This window comes from Fomitopsis serialis (assembly GCF_022376445.1).
Source record: "Fomitopsis serialis strain Sig1Antser10 chromosome Unknown B0H18scaffold_31, whole genome shotgun sequence".
NCBI classification, from domain to species: Eukaryota; Fungi; Basidiomycota; class Agaricomycetes; order Polyporales; family Fomitopsidaceae; genus Fomitopsis; species Fomitopsis serialis.
Window position 1 is genome coordinate 166,258 of NW_025954991.1, and position 26,749 is coordinate 193,006.

The following is a 26,749-nucleotide window of genomic DNA, read 5'->3' on the forward strand; positions in this document are numbered from 1 at the left end:
TTAACCCACACACAGCTTATGTTCCCACGCATCTGGGTATGGGCGCCTGCTCGCGTCCATTCCTTCGAGTATTTGGACCTCGTCCCGAACATCTTGCTCTGCCCCTTCGTGCTGCCTCCTCATGCCTGCCTCAACCACAATCCCCGACGACCAGCCCCCCAAGCCGGAGTCCCCACCACCAATGGACACTCCCCCGACGCCCGTCTCCAACTCCTCGGGCTCCATTAGCCCCGAGCCCGCTCTGGATGACCCTGGCTCACAGCAGCAGAAGAAGAAGAAAAAGAAGAAGAGCAAGAAGCCGAAGACGAAGGAGACAGATACTGCTCCCACCGCTAACGCAACAGCGAAAGCCAGAGCAGCGGACGAGGAGCGTCCGCCCGTGCTCTGCATCAGCAGGAACAAGCATTGGCGTTATATCAGTTCATACCACGTCCGTGTTCACTCCATGTTCATCGTATTCGCGACCACCTCACATCGTGCATTGTTCTCAGGGACCGTGGCTGCAATTACCACTCGAGCTACTCGAGTCTCTACTCGTGCTCAACCTCGACCCAGCCACTCTATCAGCAGCGGAGAATCGCCTGCCGCCCCTCCCTCGCCCACGTCCCTCTTCCCCAACCCCCGGCCGCGCGATCGCGGCTTCGCCAGCCTGGGCGACCACTCGCCCCCCGACTCCCCGCAGAGCACCTTCGCGTCTCTGCCCCCGCCCCCGCCCTTCCCCCCGCCCAAGCCAGGCAAGGCCACTCCGCCGCCTATCGACCCGGGTGTCTTCCGCTCCGTGGCGAACATACGTCGCCTCATCGACGAGGCGTCCGAACTATCCGTGCGCGCGAGCTCCGGGCTGTCTGCCGCCGCGCTCGGCTCGCTCAGGGGCGGCGCGAACAACAGCCCGTGGGCGAGCGCGCACGGACTCGGGATCAATCCCCTCGGCGATAGCGGGGGCGGGCGCAATGTCGCCATGTCGGCTATGCGCATCCACAGATTGAGGGCGCTCGCCGTGCAGAAGCTCGCAGCGGCGTACAGGACTGATGAGATAGCCTCCAGCGTGATGGTCATGCAGGGCGGCAGCGTATTTGACGACATCGCAGAGCGCGTTCTCAGAGTCGGTGCGTAATCGAACGCCTGAGTTGCGGAGCGGTTTATCGAACGGCGCGTACAGATCCCTACGATGTTGATGCGCGATACGTGCACTTTTTCACGAAAAGATACCCTCCGGTCAGTGGCATACCACCGATCAATTGGAGCACTCCCTGACGTCTCTGAAGGCAACTAGCCGAGTCAACGACAACACACTTGTTGGATGACCTATAGCTGCCCACCCACAGCGTTTAGATTCTTCAGGACGCGCGGCATCGTACACTGTTTCCGGACGAGTATCTCTCGCCGTCAAGGACTTCACTCATGTCATCAAGGAAGCGCGCGCCAGTCGCAAGGCGAAGATGGCACATCGCAACAACCTGCCGAGCGAGAAGCTGCGCGGTAAGGGGCACAAGAAGAAAGGCAAAGCGGCGGGACGAAGACAACGGACAAGCCCACCCAATGGACGAGTGCCAGCGCAGGGTTTGGGGATCTCCACTATCGAGGGCCCGACGGGAGCCACTGCTCCTGCACCCGTCTGTTCTGCCGGACGCGCCTGAGCCATTGAACCCCAATGTCTGTTCCTACGAGCTTCAGCCTATCTCCAACATGCAGTTTTCCTCATCGAAGAGGCGATTCTCAAACTCGAGAATATACGCAAGGCACCCACCGTCGACGGCGCGGAGCTGCGCCTGTGCTACGTAGAGAATGGGCGTTACGGCGGGGTCGAGATCGGGCACCCCGACGGGCCGCTCGGCAAGCGGGATGGTGCGAAGGCGGCCGCGTACAGGGCGGTGCTCGCGGAGGAGTGCTTTCGCGAGCAGATCACGACGCTCGTCCGGAAGAGCATGCGCGACCACGAGAAGTTTCTCTCGCACTTCGACTCGCTCGAGGGCGTGCCGGGCCACGCGATGGGCGGCGACCTCGCCGCGCGCATCGAGTACGCGTTCCGCATCACCGAGTCGCTCCGCCCCGGCAACCACGCACCCCCGCCGCCCGTGTCCGAGGCACCCTCGACGTTCACGACGTACCACCCGCTCCTCGTCGAGTCCCACTTCAGCATCCTCATCGGCTATCTGTTCCTCGGCGACTTCCCTGCGCTCCTCCCCGCGTTCACGCGCACCGCCGCGGTCGTCGACGGGCTCGAGGGCTACCCCGTCTTCCTCCCGCCGCGCTCCATGGCACAGGCAGAATACGTCGAGGTGCTCGAGCGCCTCGGGGGCGGCTGGCGGAACGGCGTCCAGTCGCACTCGCTCAGCCGCGCGAACCAGAAGCAGCTCGCGATCGAGTGCGCGCCGTCCGCGAAGGCGAAGACGGTCGAGCGCGTGCCGACGCCGCCCTCGCCCGATGCCTCCTCGTCTGAGCGGCTCGCGTCGTCGACGTCGACGCTCGCGCTCGGCGTGAACGGATCGAGCTCGAGCTCGGCGGTGCACATGCCGCCGTCGCCGTCGCCCTCGGGCAGGAACACGCCGTCGGGCGGCGCGGAGCGGGTGGATCTGCTCGAGGTGCTGGACGCAGCGAGGATCCTGCTCTCGCCGGTGGTGAAGCGCCAGCGGGAGAGGGCGGAGAAGGCTGCTGCAGACAAGGCGGCGGGTGGGAAGGGCAAGAATAAACCGCTGAATATCAACATCCCGTTGCATGGGCCGAGAGTGGAGATCGTGCTTGCGTGGCTAGGAGCTGTGCATCTGCCTGAATTGGATGCAGTTGCTTGAGGTCCGTTACTTGAGGGCCCGATGCTTGCTGACTATGATATATGAACAGTGGTACGGGCCGCCATTGGTGTCAGATATGACGTGACTACAATAATGTTGCGTGCATGTGTGCGTGCGCTATGTGAAGTGTGTGTTACAACGGACGTGCTCTGTGATCGTGTAGCATACAGCTGGTCTACTGAATTCTTTGCGGTAATGAGACAGACAGCGGACTCACCCCGCTTCAGTCTGACTTGGATCGGGTAGATGTGGTCTCTTCTCTGGCCTCGTCTGCTACTGCGCACAGGTAGCGTTGTACCGGCGGGACGATGCCTAATGCAGCGACGATGATGACGAGGATGAGAAATGCAACGGTTGGCACCACCGAAGCGGGGAGCACGCCGAAATAGAGTGGTTCCAGCAACACCATGAGTGTAATGGGATCTGGCGGGACGCGTTCGTGGGACCCGTCAGCAGTGGGGGTACGGACGCCTGTGTCCACGACGCGGATGCGCGCATACATCCGCCGGCCTGTGGGAAGGGAGTGGACGTCACGCCCGGGCACGCTCGTCCGGAGTTCGCTGAATAGCGCTGCGGCAGACTTCACCTGAACATCGAAGTCGGCCGGAGACTTGGCTGGCGGTGAGGTAGTGGCGCTTCTGAGAAGTCATCGACGTACCGACGCGGACCAGGATATGCGGAGCGTGAACCGAGAGTATGCAGACCAGGCGGGATCGTCGAGGCGCAGAGTGAGCCCGAGCTCGTGTGCACAGGATGCCCCGGGCGAATCCTGACAGACGTCTGCGAGCGGGGTCCCAAGCAGTGCTGGCGGGACACGGAGGAGCTTCTCTGGAGCTTTCGCAGAGAGTTCGGTCCTGCGCGAAGCGATGACTGCATTAGCTTGCCTTGCCGAGTGCACAGCTGACCTCGCGCACCAGTTCGCCGTGAGCACCGAAGGCGCGAGCGTGCCCTCCACGGCCGCGAAGTTCACAATCTCGGTGTTCGCGTGTACACGGGGGAGGTAGAAGAGCGTGGAGAGGACCAGGAGGGTGCATCTCGCTGCGAAGAACGGCATTGCGGGCACACGCGCATGGACGTCAGACGGTCAGAGGCAGGCATCGGGCGCCTACGCGTCGGTGGCTCATACAATGCACTTATAAGGCAAGTCTAGAGTTGCAGAACTCGATTGCGCCCAGCGGGAGCTAGGCGGCAGGGTCAGACGACCCCAAGGTTCGCCACTGCATATATACCCCTGTAGCTCTACGTATATCGCCTCAATCCTCTCTTACAACACTCATCTGAAACCACCATGGCTACTGCAGTACTCCCCCAGCATCCTCCGGCAAGTGAGTCTGCCCCCCTTTATGCTGCCGGATGGTGCACTCACTTGCCATGACGTCGTGCAGTGAAGGTCGGAGGACGACGACTCTCGATCAGCTCACGACCCAGGCCACACCTCACTGCGTGAGTAGGCTGTAGCATGTCAAGACACACCCTGACATCTACTCTCAGCGAGGGCAAGCTGCCCAGCCCAAGCGGCGAAGAGCCCGCCGACTACCCGCGGCCCGCCGCACCAGGCGAAGAGGCACCCCACGACCACGACGGCCACGACGAGGTGCCCAAGAAAGAGAAGAAGCGCGGCAGCGGCGGCGACGAGCACGAGCGGCGGCTCCAGGAGAGCCTCTCCAGGAAGGCCGAGCAGAACAGGCCGCGGAGGGACCTCCACGGCGCGAGGAACCTCAACGCCGTCGGCGGCGGTGGCAGGATTGCCCAGCCGATAGGACGGCAGATGTCCTTGTGATCTTCTGTCACCTGGGACACTGTGGTGTATGAATAGCAAGGTTGGGCAGCAGTCGGAACTCCTGTATCATAGTAGCATCGCATCGTCATAACAGCAGCAATTGTATCAATCCTCGCTTGATGTCTTCGCCGCAGTGCGATGGGTGATCTCGGTGTGCGTAGCGTGGTCGCATGGATTGCATGGTACATACACATGGCTTGCAGTATGCGGTAATCGAAAGCGAAAGTAGAGGAGAAAGCATGACAGCCCGGCACACGCCTATGCCTCGGTTCTCCTCTTGCCCCGCGTCTTCTTCGGCGGGTAGGGCTTCTTCTCCTGCTGCGTGGCGAGGATAGCCGATACGCGGGCGACGGTAGCCTGTCCAACGAAAGGCAAGGTCAGCATCCACTCTTGCGAATACGAGAGCAGAAGGAAGGAAGGAATGTGAGCCCCAAAGAGTCGGGCGACCGCGTCGCGCGTCGGACGGGACCCGATAGCGACATGGCGCGTATCCGAGCAGAGTTTGATCGACTCCGCCCGGACCAGGTAATCTTGCACAGCATGTCCACACCCAACTTTCATAATGTCCAGCGGGCTCTAGATGGTGCATCCTCTCTCTTCGATCAATACGTCTCCATTTGCCCAGTTTGACGACCACACCGGTTCGTCCCATGCAGAACCCCCCCCCCCCCCCAGGAAACGGCAATGAGCGGGTTAGACGGACACTCACCTCCCGGAGGTCAGGGCGGTAGCTGCGCTTCGCGAGCCCGGCAGCGACACCGACGGCGCGGCGGCCGCCAGAGCGGTTGCGGACGGTAGAGGTCGCGTAGGCGGGGCGCACACCGTTGGGCGAGGCCTTCGTCTTGCGGGTCGTGATCTTGATGCCCGACTCGCTGTCCGTCACAGCGATCGTCTGCGGGCGGAGAGATGAGTTTTCCGGCGCTGGTGTGGGAGGGAGAGAAGTTGGGTACAGACCTTGGAGTTAGCAAGACCGGAGTACTTCCATGAGTGGATGTTCGTGAGGTTGGCCTGCGTTCAGCATGCATGTCAGCGAGAGTTGATACGCCCGTGGTTTGTGAGACGAGGATGTACCGGCTCCTTGGAGAAAATCGGGCCCTCCGCAACCCTCTTCACAATGAAGGAGTTGTTTTTCTGCACGTACAGTCGAGATTCAGTCCACAACATGTGTCCTGCACGAAGAACGGGTGCGACGCACGCGGAGGAGGAGCCACTCGAGGTCGTTGGACATTTTGACGATCTTGCTGTGTTGCGGTTCGTAGGCGCCCAAGACTCGGTTTGAGTGGCTGGGAGGTACTGTAAAGTGGCAAGCATGCACAAACAGCGAGGGGCCGGCCCAGGTGGCTCGTCCCGAACGCCCAAGTCTCAAATCCGAGACTCCTCGCTTCCTGTTCTCAAGGGATCCTGCTCGCAGCCACACAGTCAGGCAGCAGCATATGATTGGTATTACTACAGTGGATGAAGTACAGGGTATATGCGGTGTACAGTCCATGCAGCGGAACGTGAAACTTCTGCCCCGACAGCGAAACGCTCCTTCCAGACAACGACGCCACTCAGTGCTCGCTGCGAGTCGTCTGCTCGCGGTACTCGGCCATCAGGTTCGCCTCGTACTCCATCTTCGTGATGCGCTCGTTCCACCTCTCCGCGACGCTGTCGAAGCGGTGGTTCACCAGCCGCGCGAAGCGCACGTCCGTCCACGGCTTCCCGTCCGTGAGCGCGATGCAGCGCATGTCAACCGTCCGGCCGTCGACCGCGCGCGGGACGAGCTCCTGCGGCTTCCGGAACGGGTGCGGCTCGCGCTTCTGCTTCGCCGCGCGTATGGCGATGTCGCGCCGGAACTGGAACCATGCATTCACTTTGGTGGCGGGCCTGCGGGTGGGGGTGGTGTTGGTGAGTGCGACTGAGAGGGACGCGGGAGTGGCGCAAGGGAGCGAGGGGATGGGGGGACGCACCAGACTACGCAGGCGGCGACGACCTTCGTCCAGAAATCGTCTGGGAAGGGCGTGACCCAGAGGAAGACGTACTCCATGACGCTGAGCTGGATGGTGTCCGGGCCAGCGGGGACAAGACTTCGAGCTCTAGCGCGGTCTCTTCTATGCCTTCCTGCCACGTCATCTCGTGTTTCTTTGCGCCGTCCGGGCTGTTGCCTGCTGCGGGTGTGTCCGACGCCTCTGGCGTTGGCGGCGAAGACGGGATCATGATCTGCTCCAGCTCTTGAGCCAGGGTGGCAGGCGACAGTGAGAGCCTGAGTGGCGACGGGTCGTGACAGAGGTGCGGGACCAAGAGTGAGTTCGCTCGCTTTATAATGGAGGGCCTTTGTTGTAATCGGAGTGGCGGCGCATTGCTGCTTGTGCGGTGAGCGAGGCAACAGCAAGGGCCGGTCACACAATGCGACGCACTTCAAGCATGGATCGAGATCGGGCGCGTCGCCGTGACGTCGCCATCAATCGGGCGCGTGACCGAGTGGCCCTCGCCGCTTCGCGGGATCCCGACGCGGACTAGGCCGTGCTCCTGCCCCTCTCTTCAGCTCTATCTCACAGTTGCTACTTGAACAAATGTCCTCGTTTGTCTGGGGGATATTCTAACATGCTCTCATGGTACCATCGGGAACCTTGAACCGACTCGGCAGTGGCGATCCGTCTGCCTTGATGTACATGAACTCGGACCGCTTGCGTTTCTAAGCTGACTTTGCCCTGACTGGTGCACATTCAGAATGTGGACTTTGCGTCTCTATTGCTCGTCATCCACTTTACATATATGAACGTGGTCATGCTTTTCAACGGTGCAGCATGTCGTACTTCAGCGCGCGGCATCCCTGGTTAGCGTGGATTGTCACGCGCGATCGCGACCCGACCTCGGGCTCGGGCATGTACAGTAACTTACACACATCTGTATAAGGTCCAGCTACCATCCCATCGCTCTCATCCACTCAGGCTGCAGTCCTGACCTACCCTGCTTGTGCACGCTATGCAACCAGCAATGCCGCCTGGAAATATCAGCGATGCACAACGCGAGAAGATGGACCGTGTCCGGGAGCTGATCAGGGAAGATCCCTCGGCAGGCTGGGACAAGGCTTGGTGCGTTCGCTTTCTCATATCATCAGTCGATCGAGCCTGAGAGTGACATCCCCCCAACTTCAAGGCAACAGAACGTAACACCCTGGGACGCGGGCCAGTCGCAACCACCGCTCCGAGACCTCCTCGAGTCCGACGAGGTTGATCTTCCTAGGTCGGGACGCGCCTTAGTACCGGGCTGCGGTCGTGTATGCACTCAGCCTCATCTCGCAGAGGGTAGATGCTCTGACGATTGCCGACCCACAGGGATACGATGTGATTCTCATCGCGACCGCGCTTGGACTAGAGACGACGGGGCTGGACATCTCTCCGGTCGCCCTGGAGGCTGCTCGTGCGTGAGTGATGAGATAACATCCACTTTCTCAGGGGATGGAAGTTCAGACGATGTGGCTGTCCAGTCACGCAGCTTCGTCCGGTCTGCCTGCAGGCACGAAGGTCAACTTCGAGGGCTGGGACTTCTTCACGCTCGCGCCTTCTCCCGGGGAACAATACGATCTGATCTATGACTATACGTGAGTCTCCTGTACCACCCATGCGTTCCCTGTACCGTCCATGCGTCTCGTGGCTTCTCACGTATGGAACACAGGTTCTTCGTCGCCATCCAGCCCTCGCGCCGTCCCGAATGGGGCCGTCAGATGTCCGCACTAGTCAAGTCGGGCGGGTACCTCATCACGCTCGCGTGGCCCCTCGCGCCCGAGCCATATGAGAGCGGGCCACCTCACTACAGTAAGCCCGAGCACTATGCGGAGGTGCTCGGCGATGGATGGGAGAAGGTCCTGGACAAGGAGCCAGAGCACAGCTTGGAACGGCATGTTGGGTGCGAGAGGCTGATCGTGTACAGGAGTTTGTGAGATAGTGGTCACGCATACCGCTCTCAACCGTGTTCAGAGTGCTCTCGGCTGGTCAATGCGTGATGCCCAAACGCGACATCGCCGAACTAAAAGTACAGTGCCTCGTAGTCTTCTTTCGACTTTCACCCGCGCTCCCGCTCCCGCTCACTCGACGTCGTTCACTTTCGGACCCCACTGCCCCTTCTCCGTCCTCTTCTTCTGCAACAGCGCCTCGTCCTCCGCCTGAAGCTCCGCGTCGACCTGCGCGCCCCGGCTCGGCTCGTGGCCCTGCCGCGTCGCGGGCTCGAGCGGGTCCCGGACGGTCTGCGACGCGGCCGCGCGCTCAGCCTCGCGCGCCTTCTTCTCGTCGTGCTTTTGCCGGTTCTGCATCGTCAGCTCGCTCCTGGTGTATCGGGGATGCGGAGATCAGCTTGTGCATGAGCGGGGGAAGGGGGAGGGGGATGCGTACCGCACGTCCTCGGGGTCTTGGGCGCGAAGCTTGCCCCCGGGAGCGGGTCCCCCTGCGTGGCCGTGCGGTCTTTACCACGGTTAGAAGTTGAGCAAACCAATAGATAACGAGCCGGGAGAAAACACACCGTTGGTCACCGTCCTCATAGAGCTGGCGGTTGCCGACGTTCGATTGCATTGCGCCAGACGACATGGTGTTTGGGATTAGGTACGTGGATTCTGGATTGGTGGTTTAAACGTTTCTGTGTCACACTCGTGTCGAGAGTTCGGGATGAAGCTGAGGACCGAGTAGGCCGCCTGCACGCATCTTATATGCAGCGAGTTCGGGTGGCTGATGCGGAGGTGACGAAGGAGGACCCTCAAGACGCAGTGCGCGTGACGTCATACGGGGGTGGTACTCAGCCAGTGGCTTGGTTAGGACTGTTGCAGTGACAGACTGGAACGTGCAGGTCCCAAAGCAGCCTGAGGTCAGTGGACTCGGTTTTGTCCAACCCTGACGCGAATACAACCAGATTGAATGAAGTCTCGATGAGCACTTTTTATCAGGAATCCCACACTAGGTGAATATTCCTCAGCAATCTGTCAGATGATGTCTGCTCACTAGTGCTACAATCATTCTCAAATCATTCTACGTACACAATACAGGCTACAGTCCGCGCGCCAGTGCTTGAGTTCTCTATACGTTGGGTCCGAATGATCCCTTCTCGTGTTTCTTCTTCGACAGACTCGCCTCGTCCTCTGCCTGCAGTTCAGCGTCGACTTGCGCCCCCCGTGACGGCTCGTGGCCTTGACGCGACGCAGGCGCAAGTGGGTCGGTGACCGTCTTAGCCTCTGCTTTACGGTCTGCCTCGCGCTCCAGCGCTTCCTCTCGGTCCCTCCGGTTGTTGAGAGTCAGGTTATCTCTGCGGGAGTTTGGGTCAGAACACGACTGTCTCGGGGCGCCGCCGAGACGGCTTACTTGGGGTCGTGGATGTCGTGTGAGTTTTGTGCGGCCTTGCCTCCTGGGGCGGTCTCGGACTGGTGACCGTGTGGCCTGACGAAATCTTTAGCTCAGTTCTTCAAGAATGATTGCCACTACAACATACCTCTGGTCGCCGTCCTCGTAGACCTGAGGGTTGCCAACGTTGGATTGCATCGCTCCGGACGACATGATGGCGGGTTACAGGTGATGCGGGAAGTGATAATTGCAGGGGGTATACAACCTGAAGTGGATGATGGTGATGCTGAGCGGTGCCCTCGGTTTGCGATCCTTTATATATGCTTGGAGGGCGAGCGCGGTGCCATCCATGACGCGAACGACGCGTGACGTCATTTGGAGAATGACATTGGTGGAGTGATCGCGCGATGGAGAGGAGGGGTTAGGGTTTCGTGCAGACGCGTGGTTATGGACTGACCTGAGTCGGTCACCTGACAGCGACCTGTAGAACAGCTCGTGTCCCTACCTCCTCCTAGGACCGTCGTCCGCTATCAACCAGCCCAGTCCTCGGATGCCGTCTGCTACGCGATCTCATGCGGTCCCCGTCCTTCCCGTCGAGGTATGGGAGCGAGTCATAGACCACCTCTGGGAGGACCATCCAGAGCTGCTCGCATGCTCAGCGGTCTGCAAGGTCTGGCGCCCCCGGAGCACCTTCCATCTCCTCAGCAGAGTCTTCTTCCACTCCCGGGCCGACGTCTACAGATTCACCAAGAACTTGAGGTCGCAGGCCGCCCACAGGGAGCAGGTACACACGCTGATCGTGCGCGGAGACCCGAAGGAGGCGACGCGCAAGCCGATCCCTCAGCTAGGCACGCTCGCAGCGGTGTTCGCAGCGAACCCACTGCATGCCGACGAAATGGGGATATGGCATGCGACCTGGCAGACCAGGTCGATACACGAGGACGTGTTCTTGCATCTCACGACATTTGTCTCCATATCGAGACTCACCCTCGCGCACGTCACCTTCCCGACGGTGCTCACGTTTGGCCGCCTCATCTTCGCCCTGCCTCACCTGCAGACTCTGGCGTGCCGCGACATCGCGTTCGAGAAGAACAGTCCCCCGGTCACGTTCCTGACCAGACCCACTAACATCGTAGACTTTGAGATGCTGTGCGGCACCCCGATGGACGAGGTGGTCGACTTCCTGGTAGGAACGGCTGATGTAGCGCAAGGACTGGAGCAGCTACAGGTCGCATTCTGGGACCCTGCTCCCCTTTTGAAGGACCTGAAGGCCCTTCGTGTCAAGCCGCTCTTACAATCTGCTGATGACTCGCTGCTGGTGTTTGATATACGCTTCGGAGGGATAGACCTGGATTCTACAGCAGCCATGGAAGCAATAGGTACGCGTATCGGCTGGAGAACGCAGCTCATTGATAGCTGACTGAATGCTTTCTACGCAGACGAGCTCGATCTCAGCTGCAACTCAAGACTCACAGAACTCCGTCTCACGCTCCAGGTGCCCAAGGTCCCTCCGGAAAGTACGGCCATCCAGCCATGCACCTGGCTCACCACCCTCCTCTCACGAGTCACATCGAAATACCTCGCGTACTTCTCTCTCGAGTTCGACATCCGCGATCTCGCCCCCGACACGGATCCCCTCGCGACGCTCGGCATGCTCTCCTCGTTTCTCACTTCGGAGGTCACGTCTGCGATAGATGCCTTCCTCACCGGAAAGGACACGGACGACCAGCCCAGGTTCCAGAACCTGCAGAGCGTGTACGTCGCGGTGTTCTCCGCCTCCCGAGGGGTCCGTGCAGACGAGGAGTACTGGTCCTCGATCGTCCAACCTTGCTTCCCCAAATTGAGGGACCGCGGTATTCTGCAGTGAGTCTGCCCACTCACGACTGCGACTACCGTCACCGACTCCGGAGTAGCACAGCGGTGGACATCGACCTCGAACGCTGATCGGTAAGTTATGTCAGTCACGACATCACATTTGATTTCAGCCGCACCTGAGCGTTCAGATAGTGATCAGTGTCCGACCCACGAGTCTGATTGGCCGCCACAGCACCGCCCTCAATCAATTCAATCCGCTGGGCCCTGCATACGTATACGGGAGATCCCTCGTGGCTCCGTAGAGGATGCCCTGATGTGACTCGATCTCCTTGACATTGTTGACCAGTTCTACGTTATCGTCCTCCCTTTGTGAGCCCCCATACAAGAGGACCCAGAACACAAGGATAGAGCATCCTCACTGTAGTGCCCACCAGTGACTGGCACGATCGAGTGGCACCCCCGTGTTGGAGGACTGTTCACATCATGGGAAGAGTGAGTGTCCGAACCTCATGCTTCTGCTCATGTTAGCGCAACTGACCGTCTCCCTGCGCGGATTAGCTCGCGAAATCAGCCCAAAAGAAGCAGCGAACCGCGACGAGCGTTGTGAGGGATTTCAAACCTGCGAAGCCGCTGCCGCCTCCGCCGCCCAAAGAGCTGCCGCAGTCGAATTTGACGGCGCAACCGCACCCGACTTCTTCCATTGCCACGACGGTGAGTCGGATTTGGATCTGACTAGGATGTCATGTTGACCGCTTGTTTCTGGCCGCTATGCGATGCATCATGGATGTTCGTTGTGTACAGAACACGATTTTGAGGTATAGTCAGATCTCATTGCCTTCGTCATGTTGGCCGCGTTGCTGAACGGTCACGTTCATCCAGGTCACATACGAAGGCATCGGAAGCGGATGCGAAGCCTCCGGAGCCAATCCAGGTCTACGTCATGAACGTGAACGACTCGGAGAAGCAGTAGAACATCTTAATTAACACAAGCTTCTGTGGGAGGCCGGCGGCCGGTGCATTCAAATTCATTGTAGTCCGTTTGGCATCCTCCCTGTCGGTATATGCATCTCGACGTCGTCCCGTCTATTCGCGGCCGCTGGTGTGTTCGTGACGGCGATCAAACTGTATCAAGGTGAGCCTTTTTGACATCTTGGAGCCTGGTGTATAAGGGACCCGACTAGCGTGTTTAAGAGGACCTGCGGCCGGGTTCGGTGACCAGGAAGGCGGCCATACGAATTTGCGATGCATCTTGAGCTGCGAGGCCCAGTCCGAAATCATTGTTGCAACGCGAATAAGAGGACGTTAGCGGAGTTTGTGAGAACACACTCCGGACCGACATCGTTCTCGTTCTCACCACTTGCGTGCAGCCTTCGATCGGTCGTGGTAGAGGAGCGGTCTTCCTAACACGATTACAAGTGGACTCCTGGCCTAATACGTAGCTAATCGAACATACACTAAATTCAACAAGAATACACTGTACTGCAATAGATCGGTCCCTCGTTACATCTCGGACTCAGAAATGACTCGTCGGGGACTCCTTGGAGGAAGAGCCGTCCTCCCGTTCCGTTTCCGGTTCGTCCAGTATATCAAAATCCCTGCTGATCTGCACATTCCGCTGGATGTTGATCTCCACCTGCTAATGTCCGGTCGCTGTCAGCACTCATGCTCCCATCAAAGCTTGTTGAGGGGAGAAACTAACCTTAGAGGACAGGGGGATGTTGTCGGTCAAGCCCGTGTGCTTTGAGATGGCCAGGGACGACGTCAGGAGTGGTACTCAGAAGTGAATCTCGGATCATGTTCGTACCATTCGTCCAGTGTGCAAGCGTTGGGAGCGGCGGTCTGCACCGAGCATCACTGGGACCGAGGGATCATTGTCGACTGATGACTGTTGGAGCCGGAGTGTCTTTCTCGCGTTGAGCCTGAATAAACACAAACAGTGAGGCCTTGGTAGTGGTGAAGTGAAGAGGGGTTACTGACGTCGACAAAAACGCATTGGCATACACTGCGGTATTCACAGTGAGCATTCGGAAATGATGCGCGAGGAGTGAACGGCAAACTAAACGTACGCTTGGTTATAGCAAAGTGGAGGCCGAGGAAAATCAGGTTGTCGACGGTCACCCACTAGACGGATCATTCATATTCAGCAACGAAGTGCACAGCAAATGGAAACCGCTTACCAGGATGAGAGAAATGAAAGTCGTGACGCTGTGTGTGATTCAATTCCAGCCCACAGTGCATCACGCGGCATGCACTCACAAGGTCAAAGAACCATTCTGGATGGTGTAGAATGTCAACGTGTTGATGATAGCGTCCATCCTGTACACATCAAGCAGTCAGCCGAGGAGAAGGGGCAGGATTCCCTGAGAGGATACCCACGAGGAGAAGGCGCTACGGCTCTTCCGAAGGTAATAGCAAAGTGAGGAAGCCACGAGGATGTCGAGGAGTGCCGAGAGCGAAAGGCCCAACGTGAATACCCACTGCACGATGGTCAGTCAGCAGGTCATCCGAGTCAGAACCATCGGTCAAGATAGGCTTACGCCGACCTCCCGCCTGAACGCCTCGTAACTCTGAAGCCGTATCCTGCCGGTGAGCACGCTTCGTAAGAACGCTGAAGAAAATATCAAATGGGGCCACTGACATGTACGCGGTCGACACCAAGGCGGCGACTACAAATTGTCAGTGTTAAGGCCTACTACCGCTGCATGAAACTCACTCAGCCGTCCCGAAGCAACTGAAGTCTGAGAGACGCCTGATATCAGCAGCGTGGTAGGTGTGCAGTCTTATCGACTCACGAGTATTATGGTTATCCACCATTTCCTGTGGCTAACTGCAGTATGCCGAGCTCACTTAATACCGTCTCACGTGCGGAATAAACGACGCGTTCAACCCGTACCTGTGTGTACTCTCCAGGCGAAGAAGCTGTGTATGGTCCTGTCAGTAAGCCATGCGGGTTTGACAGCTGCAGACGAACCATTGTACTATGAAAGTCATGAGTGCCTTGACCGCCATCAGTAAGACCAGCGAACATCGTCAACACTGAGAGACACACCGTTAGCATCACTGAACCCTGAAGGCGAATCAGCGTGACTGAAAGATCAATTTATGGCGAAACTGCCCCGTACCCCAATAGACCTGGAGTCCGGTAGAGTCAGTGGATGGTTCACGTACTGACTCGGACAGGTGTACGGCTGGACTTACCACGGTATCCAATCCTGAACCGTACCGTCTGCCCAGCTCGCTATCAGGTATTCCCAGTCCGCAATGCAAATGAATATGGTGTGCAGGATGTCAAGCAGCCTGGTGAAGCATAAGCAACTGGCCATGAAGTTGGACCACTTCTGACGTACCATATCACATAGACCTAATATCCCGATCATCACGCTCAGACGAGACAGCAGCAATGAGGCAGAAACTCACCATTGTGCGCAGCCAGGTGATATCAGTGTGGTACACGGATGTGTACAGGGCGGTCTGCATTGATACCACCCCCGACAGGCTGGCTCATCGGGGATGAGCGCAACATACTGCAGATGAACATCCACTACTCACAACGTTGACACCAGTCCTCCTAGCAGGAGAGGCCCGAGGGTGCGGAAGATATCCATGGCAGGCAGACCTTGGGGGAAGCACCTGCGAAGGAGGCGGCGAGGGACGCCTAATAAAGGTCCGGGGTATGATGGCGCCCAAGAACGACATTGTGGTGACGGTACCATGCCCACTTGGGCGCCAGACGAAGACTGGAAGACGGGTCAGGGGGCGTTGAAATATGGCCTCCCGGATTTGGCGTAGCTTGACATGGTCGAGGACCAATGTACAGTTTCGAGTGCCATATACCCGATATCGGCACCGTGTTGTCCATCGGTGTACTAAATACTTGGCATCTGCGTTATCAAGCGGCAACGGCTATAGAAAGGATGGCACCGACGCCGGGCGCCACAATTGCGCAAGATCTACGCTGCCACCTGCGGGTACTGGAATGAGATCGAGCGCACAAAAGACCTCCTCAGTTAAATTTTGAAAGCCAGGACACCGGTGCGAATAGATGCGTCAGATACCTCGCTGGCGGATCCGTGATTGACTCACTGCCATATGTCGGAAGCTGATAGCTAACCACAGGTTGTTCACATGCAGAACAATGCACGGAGGTTGATACGAAAAATGTGGAAGTCAGTCTCCCTTACAAGGGAGATCCGCGAGGTGTTTGCCAGACATTGCATTCAAAGTGACGGACACGTAGTGCCTGCCTCGTTGTTCAGGGAGCGAACAGAAGATTTGCGAACGCCAGTCCCCGTCAACAATTTTTGCGCCACCAGGACAGCGTCAGCCACGACCGGTTTGACGGACTGGCATTAGGTGTCAATAGAGATCTGGTAGTTCCAGCGAGCCTCAGTCCTGATCCTATTGTGAATCATGACCAGGCCGCACAAACGCCATTTAAAATCATCGTGCAGGTGAGGTATTGGCGTCAGATGGTGGCAGCACCTCCACGTTTTTAACGGCCAACAGTCGAGGGTCACTATCTGTTCACGGGTAGGCCAGAGCTGTGAGGCAGAGGACGTACCTGCAATGCACGAGGGGGGGACCGTATCGTTGCAGATAGGTACGATCATTCCCAACACGTCGGTCGGTGACCAACGTGATAAATACTGTGCTAGCCCAAGTGCACTACACCATGCCGAACGTTAGACAGCGGCGCAGTCTGCCGCATTGTCATTCTTCATTGCTGGTTCATACGCATGCTGAGCATTGCTTTTTGAGTCAATCTGACTGCCAGATACACCACAGCGAGCGAATGTTTGAAGAGGGTGGGTGCTACATACCTCCGCGACTTTTACCCGGCTCTCGATCAGTCGTGGCGCATCAGTCAATTTGTTGCGTCGGGGTTCGAGGCGATGGTATCGTGCTCACTCGGAGGTCGCGCTTTCTGACGGAGAATATCCATGTTCATCCATGGCAGGGGCACCACGTCGGTCTGGATGCATCTTGAACTTTGTACCATATTGGGGTTTGATGGCGCGCGCTGGATCGTTCTCCGGCCTGCAACAATTCAGGTAAGTTAGGAGGCTGAGACAGTGACAGCCTCGCTGCCCGGGCGGCTCGGAATTCACAGTCGCGCTGAATAGAGCTCTGTTCTTCATCATGACGCGCTCACTCGCAGTCATGACATGTCCGATAAATTTTGCATATCCCCGAAAGGTTGAAGTCCGATCATTAGCGGGCGAAGTTTGAGTCAGATGTCGACCAACTCACCACACGGAAGATCTTTAGGCAGAACAGTGTTATGCGGCTGAAAAGCGGCCTGGTAAGGAACCAAGAAGTGAACGCAGGGTGCTTGCCCACGTCATGCACAGAGTTTCTGCGGGCCAAGGGGCACGAACTTCCACGCACCTGTAGTCCGGGAGCGCATGATCAAAACCGTCGGCGAAAGCTGTTGCACAAAATTGCAGCTTCGCAACAAACGCCGTGGATCTGGAGTAGAGAACCATGTGGTGAGGAGCCCTAACAATAGCTCGAGGCCTCAAAATAGTCAAAACTACCTTTCCCACAGGTGACTCGGGGCCGACAGGCTTATACCCAAGGCGACATCCGACTTTCACGGATAGCACGCGCGTGTGATGCAACGACACCATACGGAGAGCAAGCCAAAAGGAGCACGTACTTCTGAGGACCTAGTACACATTAATCATTTACTACGCCAGGATACTTATTCTCCCATCATCTCCTCCTGGGGCGCGCCTCCGCCACCACTTTCTCTCTCTTTCCGCGTTGCTTGCACGACATCGTCGACGCGCAGAAGCACACGCGAAGCCTCCACGGCCGTTTTGAGGATTTGAATCTGCGATACGCTAATGCATCAGCCACGGTGATCGGCGTAGACATACGTTAACGGACCTTGACGCTGGCAGATTCGTAAAGACCGTAGGATTTCATGTCCACGATCTTCCCTGTCTCGCCATCAATACCCCACGAGTGTTCTCCATTGGCATGCTTCGCCTGGAGTAGATGATCACGTCAGTTCGAAATGCAACTCACGGACACGAGCGAAACTCAAAGAGACTGATGTACGAACCCGAAGCTCAGTGAGTACCCGGATCGCGTTACCTCCGCTGTTCTGCACCAGCGTCCGCGGAATTACCTCCATCGCATCAGCGACGGCACGGAAGGGCCCATTCTCCACGCCCGTGATGCTCCTCGCCTTGGCATGCAGACCAACACTGATCGCCATCTCCGTCGCGCCTCCCCCGGGGGCGAGGATGGGGTTGAAGACCACGTTACGCGCGACGGACATTGCGTCCGCGAGGTTGCGGTCGATCTCGTTGAGTATGTCTTTTGATGGGCCGCGGAGGAGGATCGTGCACGCCTTCGGGGTCGTGCACTCGGTGAGGAACGTGAAGTACTCGTCGCCAATCTTCTCGATGTTGAACAGGCCGCACTTGGTGCCGACGTCGGCCTCGCGAAGGTCCTCCACGCGGTTGACGATAGTGGCGCCGACAGCACGCGCGATGCGGTTGTTGTCGGACTTCCGTACTCGTCGGATGGCGGAGACGTTCGCCTTGGAGAAGAAGTGTTGCGCATAGTCTATGGAAGCGATCAAAGCATGTTGACAATGCCGAGGGCGATTGACGTACCAGAGACACCCTTCTCGGTGATGACTAGGTCAGGCTTGAACTCCAGGATCTTGTCCACCATCGCCTTGACCTGCTCCTCCTCAATCTCCTGTATCCTGCTCCAATCCGCCTCCTTCGAAATCTCAATGTTCGTCTGCGACTCGCCCTTCTTGTACTCCAACGGGCAGTCCAGCAGGACGATCCGCGGCTTCTCGATCCGCCTGCGCATTTTGGGGTGCGTGATGTCCTTGTTGACCATGACCCCGCTGAGCACCTTGCTGTCCTCGATCTCACCACCCGGGATCTTTTCGACGCGTGCATACCGCTTGATGTCGACGGTCTTGGTGACCCCCTCCTCCATTGCGACAGTGCGAACCGCCTGGAGCGCGAGCTTGCACATGAGGTCGGACCAGCGCATCACAAACTTCGTGCCGATGGACGTCTTTATGAGGGAGAGCATCTGCGCGTCGTCATTGGTTTCGATGGGGATGGAGATCTTCTTGATGATCTCGAGGGCCTCCTTGAGAGCCTTGTTGTACGCGGAGATGATGACCACCGGGTGGATGTCGCGCTCGAGCTGAGATAGAGACTGGGCGAGAATCTCGCCAGCTAGCCAAAGTCAAGCCATCATCTCAGAAACAACTTCGGTCTGGACATACCAAGGATGATGACACTCGTGGTTCCGTCACCGCACTCCTCGTCCTGTGTCCGACTGAGCTCGATCATGTTCTTTGCTGCGGGATGTGCGACGTCGATTTCCCGCAAGATGGCGTTTCCGTCGTTTGTCAACCTGAGCTTCGCGGTAAGACGACGGATATGATAGATTTTGTAGAGACGTACAGAATACCACCCATAGGATCCAAAATCATCTTGAGCATGGCTTTCGGACCCAGACATGTTCGGATGACATCCGCAACGGTCTGCCCGAGCATATCTTGAGCACCGTACTTGTAAACAAATAATAATATGCGTACCTTCGCAGCGGTGATGTTGGAAATCTGTGCTTTCCGTCCCGACTGCCTCTCGGGCGCGGTGTCTACAAAGGTCTCTGAGGGATGCCCTTCCCAAGCAGACAATAACGAACGTACTCATCACAAAGATTGGTGTTTGTCCGCCGGCCTGCATCATGACTGAACGTAGAGAGACGTAGGAGCAAAGAACGTGAAAGGAAGAGGCAAGAGGAGGCTCGCGTTCTGCAGACGCGTCTCGCCGATTTCGAAAACGTGAAGTCGGAAGCGCCGGTAAACCCTTTTGGGGCCGCATGCGCGTGACGGGCGCCTGTGCGATCCCCTCCAGTGCCACACCATCAGACTTCAGTCCTGTCTTATAGCGAGCCTGGCCCGCGTCGCCTGCTTGCGTCCCCACAATCTCTAGGCGAGCTATCTCTCAAGGATGAACACACATCCAACTGTAACAATAGAGCTGGTGAGACTTATAGCCTCCGAGCGACTGCGTGGTCCGCCGATACATATCCAGCCAGGTCCTTGACCGGCACACGACGCAGGAGGTCCTGCGCGCCGTCCTCCACTCCGTGCTCTTCCACCGCCTCTTCGGCACCGTCAAACCACAAACGTTCGAGGTGCTCGATGTCACGATGGTCAGTTGCACACTTCCCCTCACGCCACCGCGGCGCGCCGGTGGCGAATCTGAATCTGACGGACGGTCAGCCAGGCGTGGACGATCCTGAGATGAAACAGCTGGTGAACGACAAGGTCGATGCGTTCTGGAAAAGCATTGAGGGAGGCTTTAGCAAGCGTGGTCAGGTGTGTCTCATCGCTCTGTGATAATTCCCCGGGGAGGGCGCTCGAAGGGTGGCGGATGGAGTCCCCACTGCTCTTTGCTGTCGGGCAGTGCGTTCAGAGCACGTACCCTCAAGCACACTGCCAAACCAGGGTGCGGCGCAGTGGCCGCTCTCTGCGCGGAGGCGCTGCGCACGTCGTTCAATGCTGTACAAGATTCCTAGTATCGCCCAGCTGCATCCGCCCTGATCAGACTGAACTGGGGAAGTTCCTTGATCATGTTTGCTGTGTTCGCCGTGTTGTCTGGGCCTTGATACGCCACTGCCTGAGGCTACTCGGGCCCCTCGGACTCAGTTTCTGAGTGTTCACACGAGCTAGCATACCAGTGCTCTTATGAACGAGCGGATGAAGTTGGCCAGTCTCCCAGACCCCGCCAATAGCACGAAGCAGCGGTACGATCCACTATTGGCGTATTGAGTGCGAGTCGACTTCGATCGAACTTTGAAGCTTGATTCGGGACATGTCTCTTCGGTTGTTCCACTTTGTTGCCTATTCTATCGACTGCCTCATGCATCTCCAAACACGACTGATATCAGGCGTGTCTCGTCGCGCTCTACCATGGGAGGCGAGTACTCTGTGGGAGGACGTGCAACTCTGCTTCCGTTTTCTGATTGGTGTCTGGGCAGTGTGCTTCGGGCATCCACCTCACGCAAAGGCGTCGCCAATATTGGAGGCGCAGTGCATTATATCGCGGCGCAGTGACTGCTATCTGCGCAGGAGCGCTGTGCACGCCATGGGACGCTGTACCAGGAGGGCAGGCATTACCCAGCCACGTCCGCATCGAACAGGCTTGTCTGACAAGGAAGCTCGCGGATCATGCTGATTGCGCTGTCGTGTCCTGTCAACCTCTTAAGGCTGCCTCGGGTTTCACGGACTGTGTCTCTGGGCATTGATACTTCAATAAAGGGGCAGGTGAAGCAGACCGATCACTCAGACCCCGACATCAGCACGAAGCGGTACCATGGTTCGTTATCAATGCTTATAATTCGAGTCGACCGTGACCGAATATCGGAGCTGATAAAGTACCGTCCCTCTGGTTACTCTCCATTTACTGCACATTCCATGATTGCTTCCTTGCTTGTTGTGGTATTTGAAGTACAATGACTAGCGCACTTACACGGCATCCAGATCATCGTAACGTTCTCAGAAAAGCGTCCCAGGAAGACATGGTTCATGATGGGAGAGGTGAGTCCCGATATAGCGCCGCGAGCCACAGCACCTAAACTAAGTCCAGGAAGAAATTCCCTGGGAGCAGTGGTACGCACTATGCGGGCGGAGGGGGTGTCCTGCAACTGACCCACGTTTCAGGATCATAAACGCAGAGATCCGGCAGCCCACACCCGAGAGAGGTATGCCGCCTTTTCTTCACCGTATGCGCAAGCTCTAATATTACGCAATGTTATTTTTACCCTGTGTCTCGTTCGTTTTCTCTGCAGATCAGCGCAAATTCCAAGCGGACCTCGCCGCCACGCTCACCAAGAGCCTGAAGACGATGCTCACGCACGCGTCTTCCGAACGTGGCCGGTCTGCGGTCCCCCTCATCACGAACGCCAACGGTATATCGCCGTTCCCAATCAAGATTACCGTGAAGGTTGGTGGCGTGGAAGTGGGTTAACCTAATGCCCCGCCAGAGTCGGTGACTGGTGCCTTTGAGAGTTTGCCCTGTGACGGACTGTGGACCTGTCTGGCTGCCTTCACAGACTGCTCGCCTTACGTGTAGCAGAACCTTAACAGCCAGATGTGTACATAGCCTCCCGTGAAGCTGCTAGAGACGCAGCCTCTACATTTTCGGACTGCTTACATCCAGCATGCGTTTGGTACGCACCGAAGACCATTTCGACCGGTACGTGTAGCCAACGAGGTTAACCAGGTCTACAGGTAATTGGAGGGTGGCACTGAACTCAACTCGGTGTTCCGTAGGTTCATGCAGGCACGGTGACTGGATCGCGATTCGCCGCTGCAGCGCTTCTGTTCAGGGCGCGCCGAAGAGGCCACAGAAATGGACGACGGATGCATTTGGGAAGAACGTGCGTCGGTCGTGGCCCGACATTCGCTGCGCTCGTCCTCCCCATCACGGGCGCCTGACGCGCTTGCCTGTTGCGGGACGAACGTGCATGGGAAGACGCTCTGGGCGGTCGCGCGGGAAGGCGACTCTGTTCCTTCCCCCCGGCAGACGGCTTCTGGGCAGACGAGTGCCCGAGGGCGGCTGCGAACTGCGATGGCTATATGTCGCGTTCTTCTATCTCTCGCCGTTATGTTCCCCTTGACACGCTGACCAAGGTGTCCTCCATGCTGATCCCGCCGCAGCTCCTGTGCTATAACTTGCATTGACTCGTGCGCAGTCTCTACACCCGGCCTCGAGCCTGCTACTACTATGGCTACAGCACGCACACGCCACATCCCACCCAGAAGCCTCAGCCTGCCCGTAGGACCCCTGCCCATGTCGCCACCCTCCGCGTCGTCGTCCATGTCGGGCTCTTCGCTCTCACCCACCTCACCCAGCTCCATAGCGAAGAAGAGTTCGTTGCTGCACCTGAGTTACCACAGTCACGCGCCATCAAGTTCGGCCGCCTCGACCTCCAGCGGGTCGACGTCGAAGAGCTTCGGCACGAGCCTGCTCGAGGCGTACCACGAATGGAAGGAAGCGGACGACGCCCTCCAACGCCTACAACTCGAAGAACGCGATCGGGACGAGTGCAGTGCCGAGCTTGCCGCCGCGAAGAAGCTGGTCGAGGGCCTGAAGACGGAGCAGTACGTCAATCACTCGTCGATCACCCGCTTCGCACAGTTCATTGATCGTGACCCTTGCGTCCTTGTGATCGACGACAGGGATGCCGCGCGGTCGCCGGGGAAGCGGAAGGTGACGCGGAAGTCGTCGACGATCGCGTTCTGGAAGCACAAGAACGCGCCGCATGTGCCCTTCCAGGACGTCCCCGCGCCGGACAGCAACTTGGAAGACCTCGCGGAGGCGAGTGTGCGCGAGGCGGGGCTCGAGCGGGAGAGCCACCGGCGCACGACGAAGGTACGCCCGGCGGTTGGTAGTTTGCGGCTGGTGCGGCGTCTTCTCCGGCTCATGTGTTGTGCAACTGGCAGGTCGAGGCGACGAAGGCGTTGGCGGCGACCCTCGATGGCTGCTATGATAAGCTGAGGAGGATGCTTGACGGAGGCCCCCTCCCGTCGTGGCGGTTCACTGAGTACGCCCGTTCGTCGAATATTTACAATCAAACTCACCTGCCGAAGGGGGAATGAACAGGCCATCATACGAGCAGAGAAGACCGTCACCGCTCGTGAACAGTCATATGAGGATGTGAGTTCTCGACGCTGAGGCCGTTGCCCCTGCGTGGCTGACCGTGATCCAGTGCGTTGCCACCACGGAAGTGCTCAAACGGGCGCGTCTTGCCGTCCAGTCCGCTCACCACCACTACACCGAAGCGATGAACCTCCTCGACAGCGTCTGCAGCCCGAGCCGGAACGGCTTCATGGCTGCCCTAGGCGACGAGCAAAGCAAAGCACAGACATACCGAGGTGCGCCCCCTCTCCCGCAGACACGTAGTCTTGACTCACGCGGCTGCATGGCACGCTGCAGAAGCGGCAGTGTGGTCTCAGAAGGCACATCTCTGCCTGCAATCGTGTCTGGAAGCGCTCAAGCCCCACATGGAGCTGCTGGACCACGAGCAGATCGTCGCGGCGGAGCAGCTGAAGGAGGTGGGGCTCCTCCAAGGCGTCAGGCTCTACGACCTCATGTACGGCGGGAAGGCACTCGCCTTCGGCATCACACGTACGTCCCCTCCCCTATTCCCGTCCCGCCACCTGACATTGTGATTTCTAGAGCAAGTGGGCATCATGGTCGGCAAGCTCGACGCGATCTACCGACTCCTCACGAATTTCGCTGTCGCGGTGCAGAACTTCACGGAGAACTGCCAGAGCGTGCAGGAGGCCGCGCGGCATAGCCGGGACGTCGCCCGGCGGGAGCTCGTCGCGCTCTGGATGAGCGACAGCTCGCATGCATACAGTGCGGGTCGCCATAGGAATGGCACCGTGTAACTTCTCCCTATTATCCTTCCCTTCCTCTCTGGCCTTCTTTGACGTGCTCTCTCGTTCTCTTCTTAGTCTCGTGCGGGTTGTTTTGATGATCTAGATTATTGCTTCAGCTTACTTGGTTGGGTCTCTACTGTTCTGCTGTTTTCTTGCTTATTACCACACTCGTTAAGTCTCTGTTGTGTACTGATCCCTCTGCAGAAGTTCCAAAAATTGTTGTACTGTCCCGTAACTAGTCGACATCCTTACAGATGTGACCTTAGTCAATAGAATAGAATCCTGTATACCATTCGAGCTGCATCGCGTGCTACGCAGTGCACTCCAGACTTATGGAGTTCTACCGTCTCCGATGGATGCACGCGTAAATCGCCGCTTGCGTTCTCTCCGATTCGACCCAACTTCCAATCCAAGATGCCATGCTTCTGCATACATGGTTTGATGTTCATCTCACGCGTTCAAAACCAGAGTCACATCCGTCCGTACCTTCACAAATAAGAGCAGAAGCTCCACGCGCTCACGCTTACATAATAGTATGAATCTGCCAGGACCGCACGGAGAACGCCAATCTCATCCCTCTCAGACTACGGAACTTACGTTCGACATGTCGATTGCTACCAGGAACATAACGGACATAAACTTAAGACAGCTAGTCCCGCCATTCCAGGTGGCCGCTGAGTGCTGAGCTGTTGGCATCCGGGGACATCAACCATAACACTTGAATATGCTGAGTTCAACAACAGGAATAGTCGTGTACATTCCGTGATTGGTACCGGCACCGCCTCGTTCTTACATCTCGAAGTTGGTTTCTAAAAGAGCGTCGAATATCAGGAGGCTAATACCATTGTGAGCGAGCGGCAGCTCACCATCGAAGTCCTTCGTGTAATCGTAACTCGGCGAGGACATGTAGGCAGCGATACGCTCCCCGACGGCTACATCAAGTGGTTCTGCAACACGATCGTCGCCAGCGCCGCGCAACCTCCACCAGTACGTGAGTGCACGCTGGTGATCGTCTTCTGGCTCCTTGCTCTCTTCACGCAGCTGCGGTGCGGGTGAGTCGCAGTGGGTAGAAGGGGTGACTTCTCTGGAACGTGGAGGCCCAGGTAACGCAGAGACGCCACGGCTTCGCTAGAGTGGGGACAGCAGTGATGATGGCGCCGAATGTTTCCACACAGGATGGTGCGGCGGAAGAGATCCACTGTCGGGTCCCAAATGGATTCACCTGGCCTCGGGTCACATCGGACTTGCAGGCATATGATGCCTGTATCGGCAAATACTGGGGAAACTCCCTCCTGGTCTACGTCGTGAGCCCCTCCCGCATGTCTCTGAGTTTCGTCTGTGCTTACCCACCATCCATACAACTGAGTGCCCCAATCCGCGGTATTGCGGATATCGTGCAGACTGACGGAAAGGTATCGCAACCGCGATGATGCCTTGACGAAGTCCACGCCGAGCCTTGACGATACGCTGACCACAAGGCTATGGGCTGGGCATTTGCTATGGCCTCGGAGGCGTTTGATCGCTGCTGTGCGTGGATCCAGCTGTTATCGCTGCAATTTCCTGATGGACGGGAATGCCATAACGGGGTGGTGACCTCCATGAGATGCACGGGCACCGCGTTGACCCAACTGCTGAGAGCTTCTGCCGTACCCTTGACGTGCTGCAAGTAAGGCCAGTTTAGTGTCACCACATCAGTATCCCATCGCTTGCTCGAACTTCCGAGATCAGCATAGCGGACATTGGGGAAGGTCCTTGTGTAGATTGGTGCTGGAATGAGATCAGATATATGGCCCTTCAAGACCAGTTGTGTGACGCTCGGCAGAGTGAAGTCATGTCGAACGCGGAGGTCTAAAGCTGACTCCCCATCCGGTCGAACCCACACCTCGGCCAAGAAATCTTGGAGGGTGCTGACAGTAAGTCACGAATCATGTTCAGGGTGCAGCGACCAAGACCTTCGAACGAGATCTCAGACAGGAATCGCATCGAGGACACCGCGTCGGTAATGCGGCGGTTGTCGAGTATCCACGCCTCTGTACCAGTCAATGCGAGCCTCCGCAGGTTGTTCGCCCTTTCTAGCACGTTCGCGAGGAGGGATGCCACAGCGAGACGCTCTTCTTCGGTGACCGGACCATCCATTATCCATCGCGTGTCGACCTCCAAGGCATGCAAGGCTGGTAGACGGTGCGGCATGTCGGTGAGGATATATATGCAGAACCTCGTCGTGTTGGCAATGGAGTGCACCGCGACCGATGTTAGGGCCTGATGCTTGGCCACGACGTGGACCGCGCCATGCGCGGTCAGGGAGAGCTGACGTGCGTCCGACGCGTCCAGATACGACACGATGCTCACGAGCGCGTCTTCGTTCAGCGACTGGAGTGGCATGTCTGTGGTAGAAGTGGGACCTAGTGGCATTAGCTGGACTGCGCGTGTGCCATTTGGTATTGACGACTCACTGTCTACTAGTATTGGGGACGCATGAGCGAGTGATGCTAAGCTCACATACTATATCCAAGACATCGCAGCCAGCTTTAAGGTCAGCTGGTCGGCTCCAGGGGCGCACTAACGACGATGGCAGAAGGTTATCAGGTTCTCTATTGCAGAAGCAGACTGAATTTCA

General features: G+C 57.7%; 14 protein-coding genes across 14 annotated transcripts; 6 read left to right on the plus strand and 8 right to left on the minus strand.

Annotated features, from left to right (window-relative positions):
* Positions 1-181: 181 nt before the first annotated feature.
* On the plus strand, positions 182-2,875 carry B0H18DRAFT_1166506 (uncharacterized protein; the record flags this gene model as incomplete). The annotated part of the gene is made up of 8 exons (XM_048035852.1): positions 182-430; positions 492-526; positions 571-1,106; positions 1,160-1,219; positions 1,274-1,295; positions 1,333-1,354; positions 1,392-1,617; positions 1,639-2,875. 8 exons carry the CDS (start codon positions 182-184, stop codon positions 2,787-2,789), a joined length of 2,301 nt encoding a protein of 766 aa, XP_047893652.1. The 3' UTR covers positions 2,790-2,875.
* A 137-nt stretch (positions 2,876-3,012) lies between these two features.
* B0H18DRAFT_1118927 (uncharacterized protein) lies at positions 3,013-3,843 on the minus strand (the record flags this gene model as incomplete). The annotated part of the gene is made up of 3 exons (XM_048033869.1): positions 3,013-3,399; positions 3,448-3,643; positions 3,704-3,843. 3 exons carry the CDS (start codon positions 3,841-3,843, stop codon positions 3,013-3,015), a joined length of 723 nt encoding a protein of 240 aa, XP_047893653.1.
* A 119-nt stretch (positions 3,844-3,962) lies between these two features.
* On the plus strand, positions 3,963-4,690 carry B0H18DRAFT_1006054 (uncharacterized protein). Its single transcript, XM_048028620.1, has 3 exons — positions 3,963-4,114; positions 4,175-4,232; positions 4,281-4,690. The coding sequence occupies exons 1-3, from the start codon at positions 4,078-4,080 to the stop codon at positions 4,567-4,569; spliced, it is 384 nt and encodes a 127-aa protein (XP_047893654.1). The 5' UTR covers positions 3,963-4,077; the 3' UTR covers positions 4,570-4,690.
* B0H18DRAFT_1006060 (ribosomal L28e/Mak16) lies at positions 4,691-5,828 on the minus strand. Its single transcript, XM_048028621.1, has 5 exons — positions 5,765-5,828; positions 5,641-5,700; positions 5,524-5,577; positions 5,279-5,461; positions 4,691-4,926 (listed from the first exon to the last, which is right to left on the minus strand). The coding sequence occupies exons 1-5, from the start codon at positions 5,795-5,797 to the stop codon at positions 4,828-4,830; spliced, it is 429 nt and encodes a 142-aa protein (XP_047893655.1). The 5' UTR covers positions 5,798-5,828; the 3' UTR covers positions 4,691-4,827.
* A 291-nt stretch (positions 5,829-6,119) lies between these two features.
* Positions 6,120-6,595, minus strand: B0H18DRAFT_1118930 (uncharacterized protein; the record flags this gene model as incomplete). The annotated part of the gene is made up of 2 exons (XM_048033870.1): positions 6,120-6,435; positions 6,519-6,595. The coding sequence occupies 2 exons, from the start codon at positions 6,593-6,595 to the stop codon at positions 6,120-6,122; spliced, it is 393 nt and encodes a 130-aa protein (XP_047893656.1).
* Positions 6,596-7,584: 989 nt separating this feature from the next.
* On the plus strand, positions 7,585-8,491 carry B0H18DRAFT_876406 (S-adenosyl-L-methionine-dependent methyltransferase; the record flags this gene model as incomplete). Its single annotated transcript, XM_048040487.1, has 5 exons — positions 7,585-7,643; positions 7,708-7,828; positions 7,887-7,975; positions 8,039-8,152; positions 8,227-8,491. 5 exons carry the CDS (start codon positions 7,585-7,587, stop codon positions 8,489-8,491), a joined length of 648 nt encoding a protein of 215 aa, XP_047893657.1.
* Positions 8,492-8,635: 144 nt separating this feature from the next.
* B0H18DRAFT_1118932 (uncharacterized protein) lies at positions 8,636-9,131 on the minus strand (the record flags this gene model as incomplete). The annotated part of the gene is made up of 3 exons (XM_048033871.1): positions 8,636-8,873; positions 8,940-9,008; positions 9,067-9,131. 3 exons carry the CDS (start codon positions 9,129-9,131, stop codon positions 8,636-8,638), a joined length of 372 nt encoding a protein of 123 aa, XP_047893658.1.
* A 328-nt stretch (positions 9,132-9,459) lies between these two features.
* B0H18DRAFT_1006072 (uncharacterized protein) lies at positions 9,460-10,321 on the minus strand. The gene is made up of 3 exons (XM_048028622.1): positions 10,024-10,321; positions 9,897-9,971; positions 9,460-9,840 (listed from the first exon to the last, which is right to left on the minus strand). The coding sequence occupies exons 1-3, from the start codon at positions 10,086-10,088 to the stop codon at positions 9,615-9,617; spliced, it is 366 nt and encodes a 121-aa protein (XP_047893659.1). The 5' UTR covers positions 10,089-10,321; the 3' UTR covers positions 9,460-9,614.
* Positions 10,322-10,384: 63 nt separating this feature from the next.
* On the plus strand, positions 10,385-12,154 carry B0H18DRAFT_1006080 (uncharacterized protein). Its single transcript, XM_048028623.1, has 2 exons — positions 10,385-11,254; positions 11,315-12,154. The coding sequence occupies exons 1-2, from the start codon at positions 10,426-10,428 to the stop codon at positions 11,740-11,742; spliced, it is 1,257 nt and encodes a 418-aa protein (XP_047893660.1). The 5' UTR covers positions 10,385-10,425; the 3' UTR covers positions 11,743-12,154.
* Positions 12,155-13,203: 1,049 nt separating this feature from the next.
* On the minus strand, positions 13,204-15,295 carry B0H18DRAFT_1118935 (uncharacterized protein; the record flags this gene model as incomplete). Its single annotated transcript, XM_048033872.1, has 20 exons — positions 13,204-13,326; positions 13,390-13,428; positions 13,495-13,609; positions 13,668-13,692; positions 13,757-13,811; positions 13,868-13,895; positions 13,947-14,006; positions 14,067-14,167; positions 14,228-14,270; positions 14,329-14,356; positions 14,404-14,428; positions 14,483-14,517; positions 14,584-14,609; positions 14,662-14,687; positions 14,740-14,757; positions 14,813-14,822; positions 14,889-14,987; positions 15,038-15,051; positions 15,108-15,186; positions 15,240-15,295. The coding sequence occupies 20 exons, from the start codon at positions 15,293-15,295 to the stop codon at positions 13,204-13,206; spliced, it is 1,005 nt and encodes a 334-aa protein (XP_047893661.1).
* Positions 15,296-17,325: 2,030 nt separating this feature from the next.
* B0H18DRAFT_1006104 (T-complex protein 1) lies at positions 17,326-19,512 on the minus strand. The gene is made up of 8 exons (XM_048028625.1): positions 19,387-19,512; positions 19,273-19,334; positions 19,139-19,218; positions 18,958-19,088; positions 18,320-18,907; positions 17,761-18,269; positions 17,583-17,684; positions 17,326-17,526 (listed from the first exon to the last, which is right to left on the minus strand). The coding sequence occupies exons 1-8, from the start codon at positions 19,424-19,426 to the stop codon at positions 17,395-17,397; spliced, it is 1,644 nt and encodes a 547-aa protein (XP_047893662.1). The 5' UTR covers positions 19,427-19,512; the 3' UTR covers positions 17,326-17,394.
* Positions 19,513-19,587: 75 nt separating this feature from the next.
* Positions 19,588-21,897, plus strand: B0H18DRAFT_1006106 (autophagy-related protein). Its single transcript, XM_048028626.1, has 7 exons — positions 19,588-19,723; positions 19,779-19,895; positions 19,966-20,061; positions 21,226-21,282; positions 21,332-21,354; positions 21,406-21,446; positions 21,534-21,897. Exons 1-7 carry the CDS (start codon positions 19,691-19,693, stop codon positions 21,710-21,712), a joined length of 546 nt encoding a protein of 181 aa, XP_047893663.1. The 5' UTR covers positions 19,588-19,690; the 3' UTR covers positions 21,713-21,897.
* A 320-nt stretch (positions 21,898-22,217) lies between these two features.
* On the plus strand, positions 22,218-24,520 carry B0H18DRAFT_1006114 (uncharacterized protein). Its single transcript, XM_048028627.1, has 7 exons — positions 22,218-22,848; positions 22,927-23,131; positions 23,191-23,291; positions 23,338-23,404; positions 23,457-23,622; positions 23,684-23,875; positions 23,927-24,520. The coding sequence occupies exons 1-7, from the start codon at positions 22,472-22,474 to the stop codon at positions 24,139-24,141; spliced, it is 1,323 nt and encodes a 440-aa protein (XP_047893664.1). The 5' UTR covers positions 22,218-22,471; the 3' UTR covers positions 24,142-24,520.
* Positions 24,521-24,685: 165 nt separating this feature from the next.
* B0H18DRAFT_1006119 (uncharacterized protein) lies at positions 24,686-26,683 on the minus strand. Its single transcript, XM_048028628.1, has 9 exons — positions 26,586-26,683; positions 26,055-26,534; positions 25,702-26,028; positions 25,479-25,618; positions 25,377-25,424; positions 25,241-25,330; positions 24,999-25,173; positions 24,922-24,941; positions 24,686-24,818 (listed from the first exon to the last, which is right to left on the minus strand). Exons 2-8 carry the CDS (start codon positions 26,512-26,514, stop codon positions 24,922-24,924), a joined length of 1,260 nt encoding a protein of 419 aa, XP_047893665.1. The 5' UTR covers positions 26,515-26,534; positions 26,586-26,683; the 3' UTR covers positions 24,686-24,818.
* Positions 26,684-26,749: the final 66 nt, after the last annotated feature.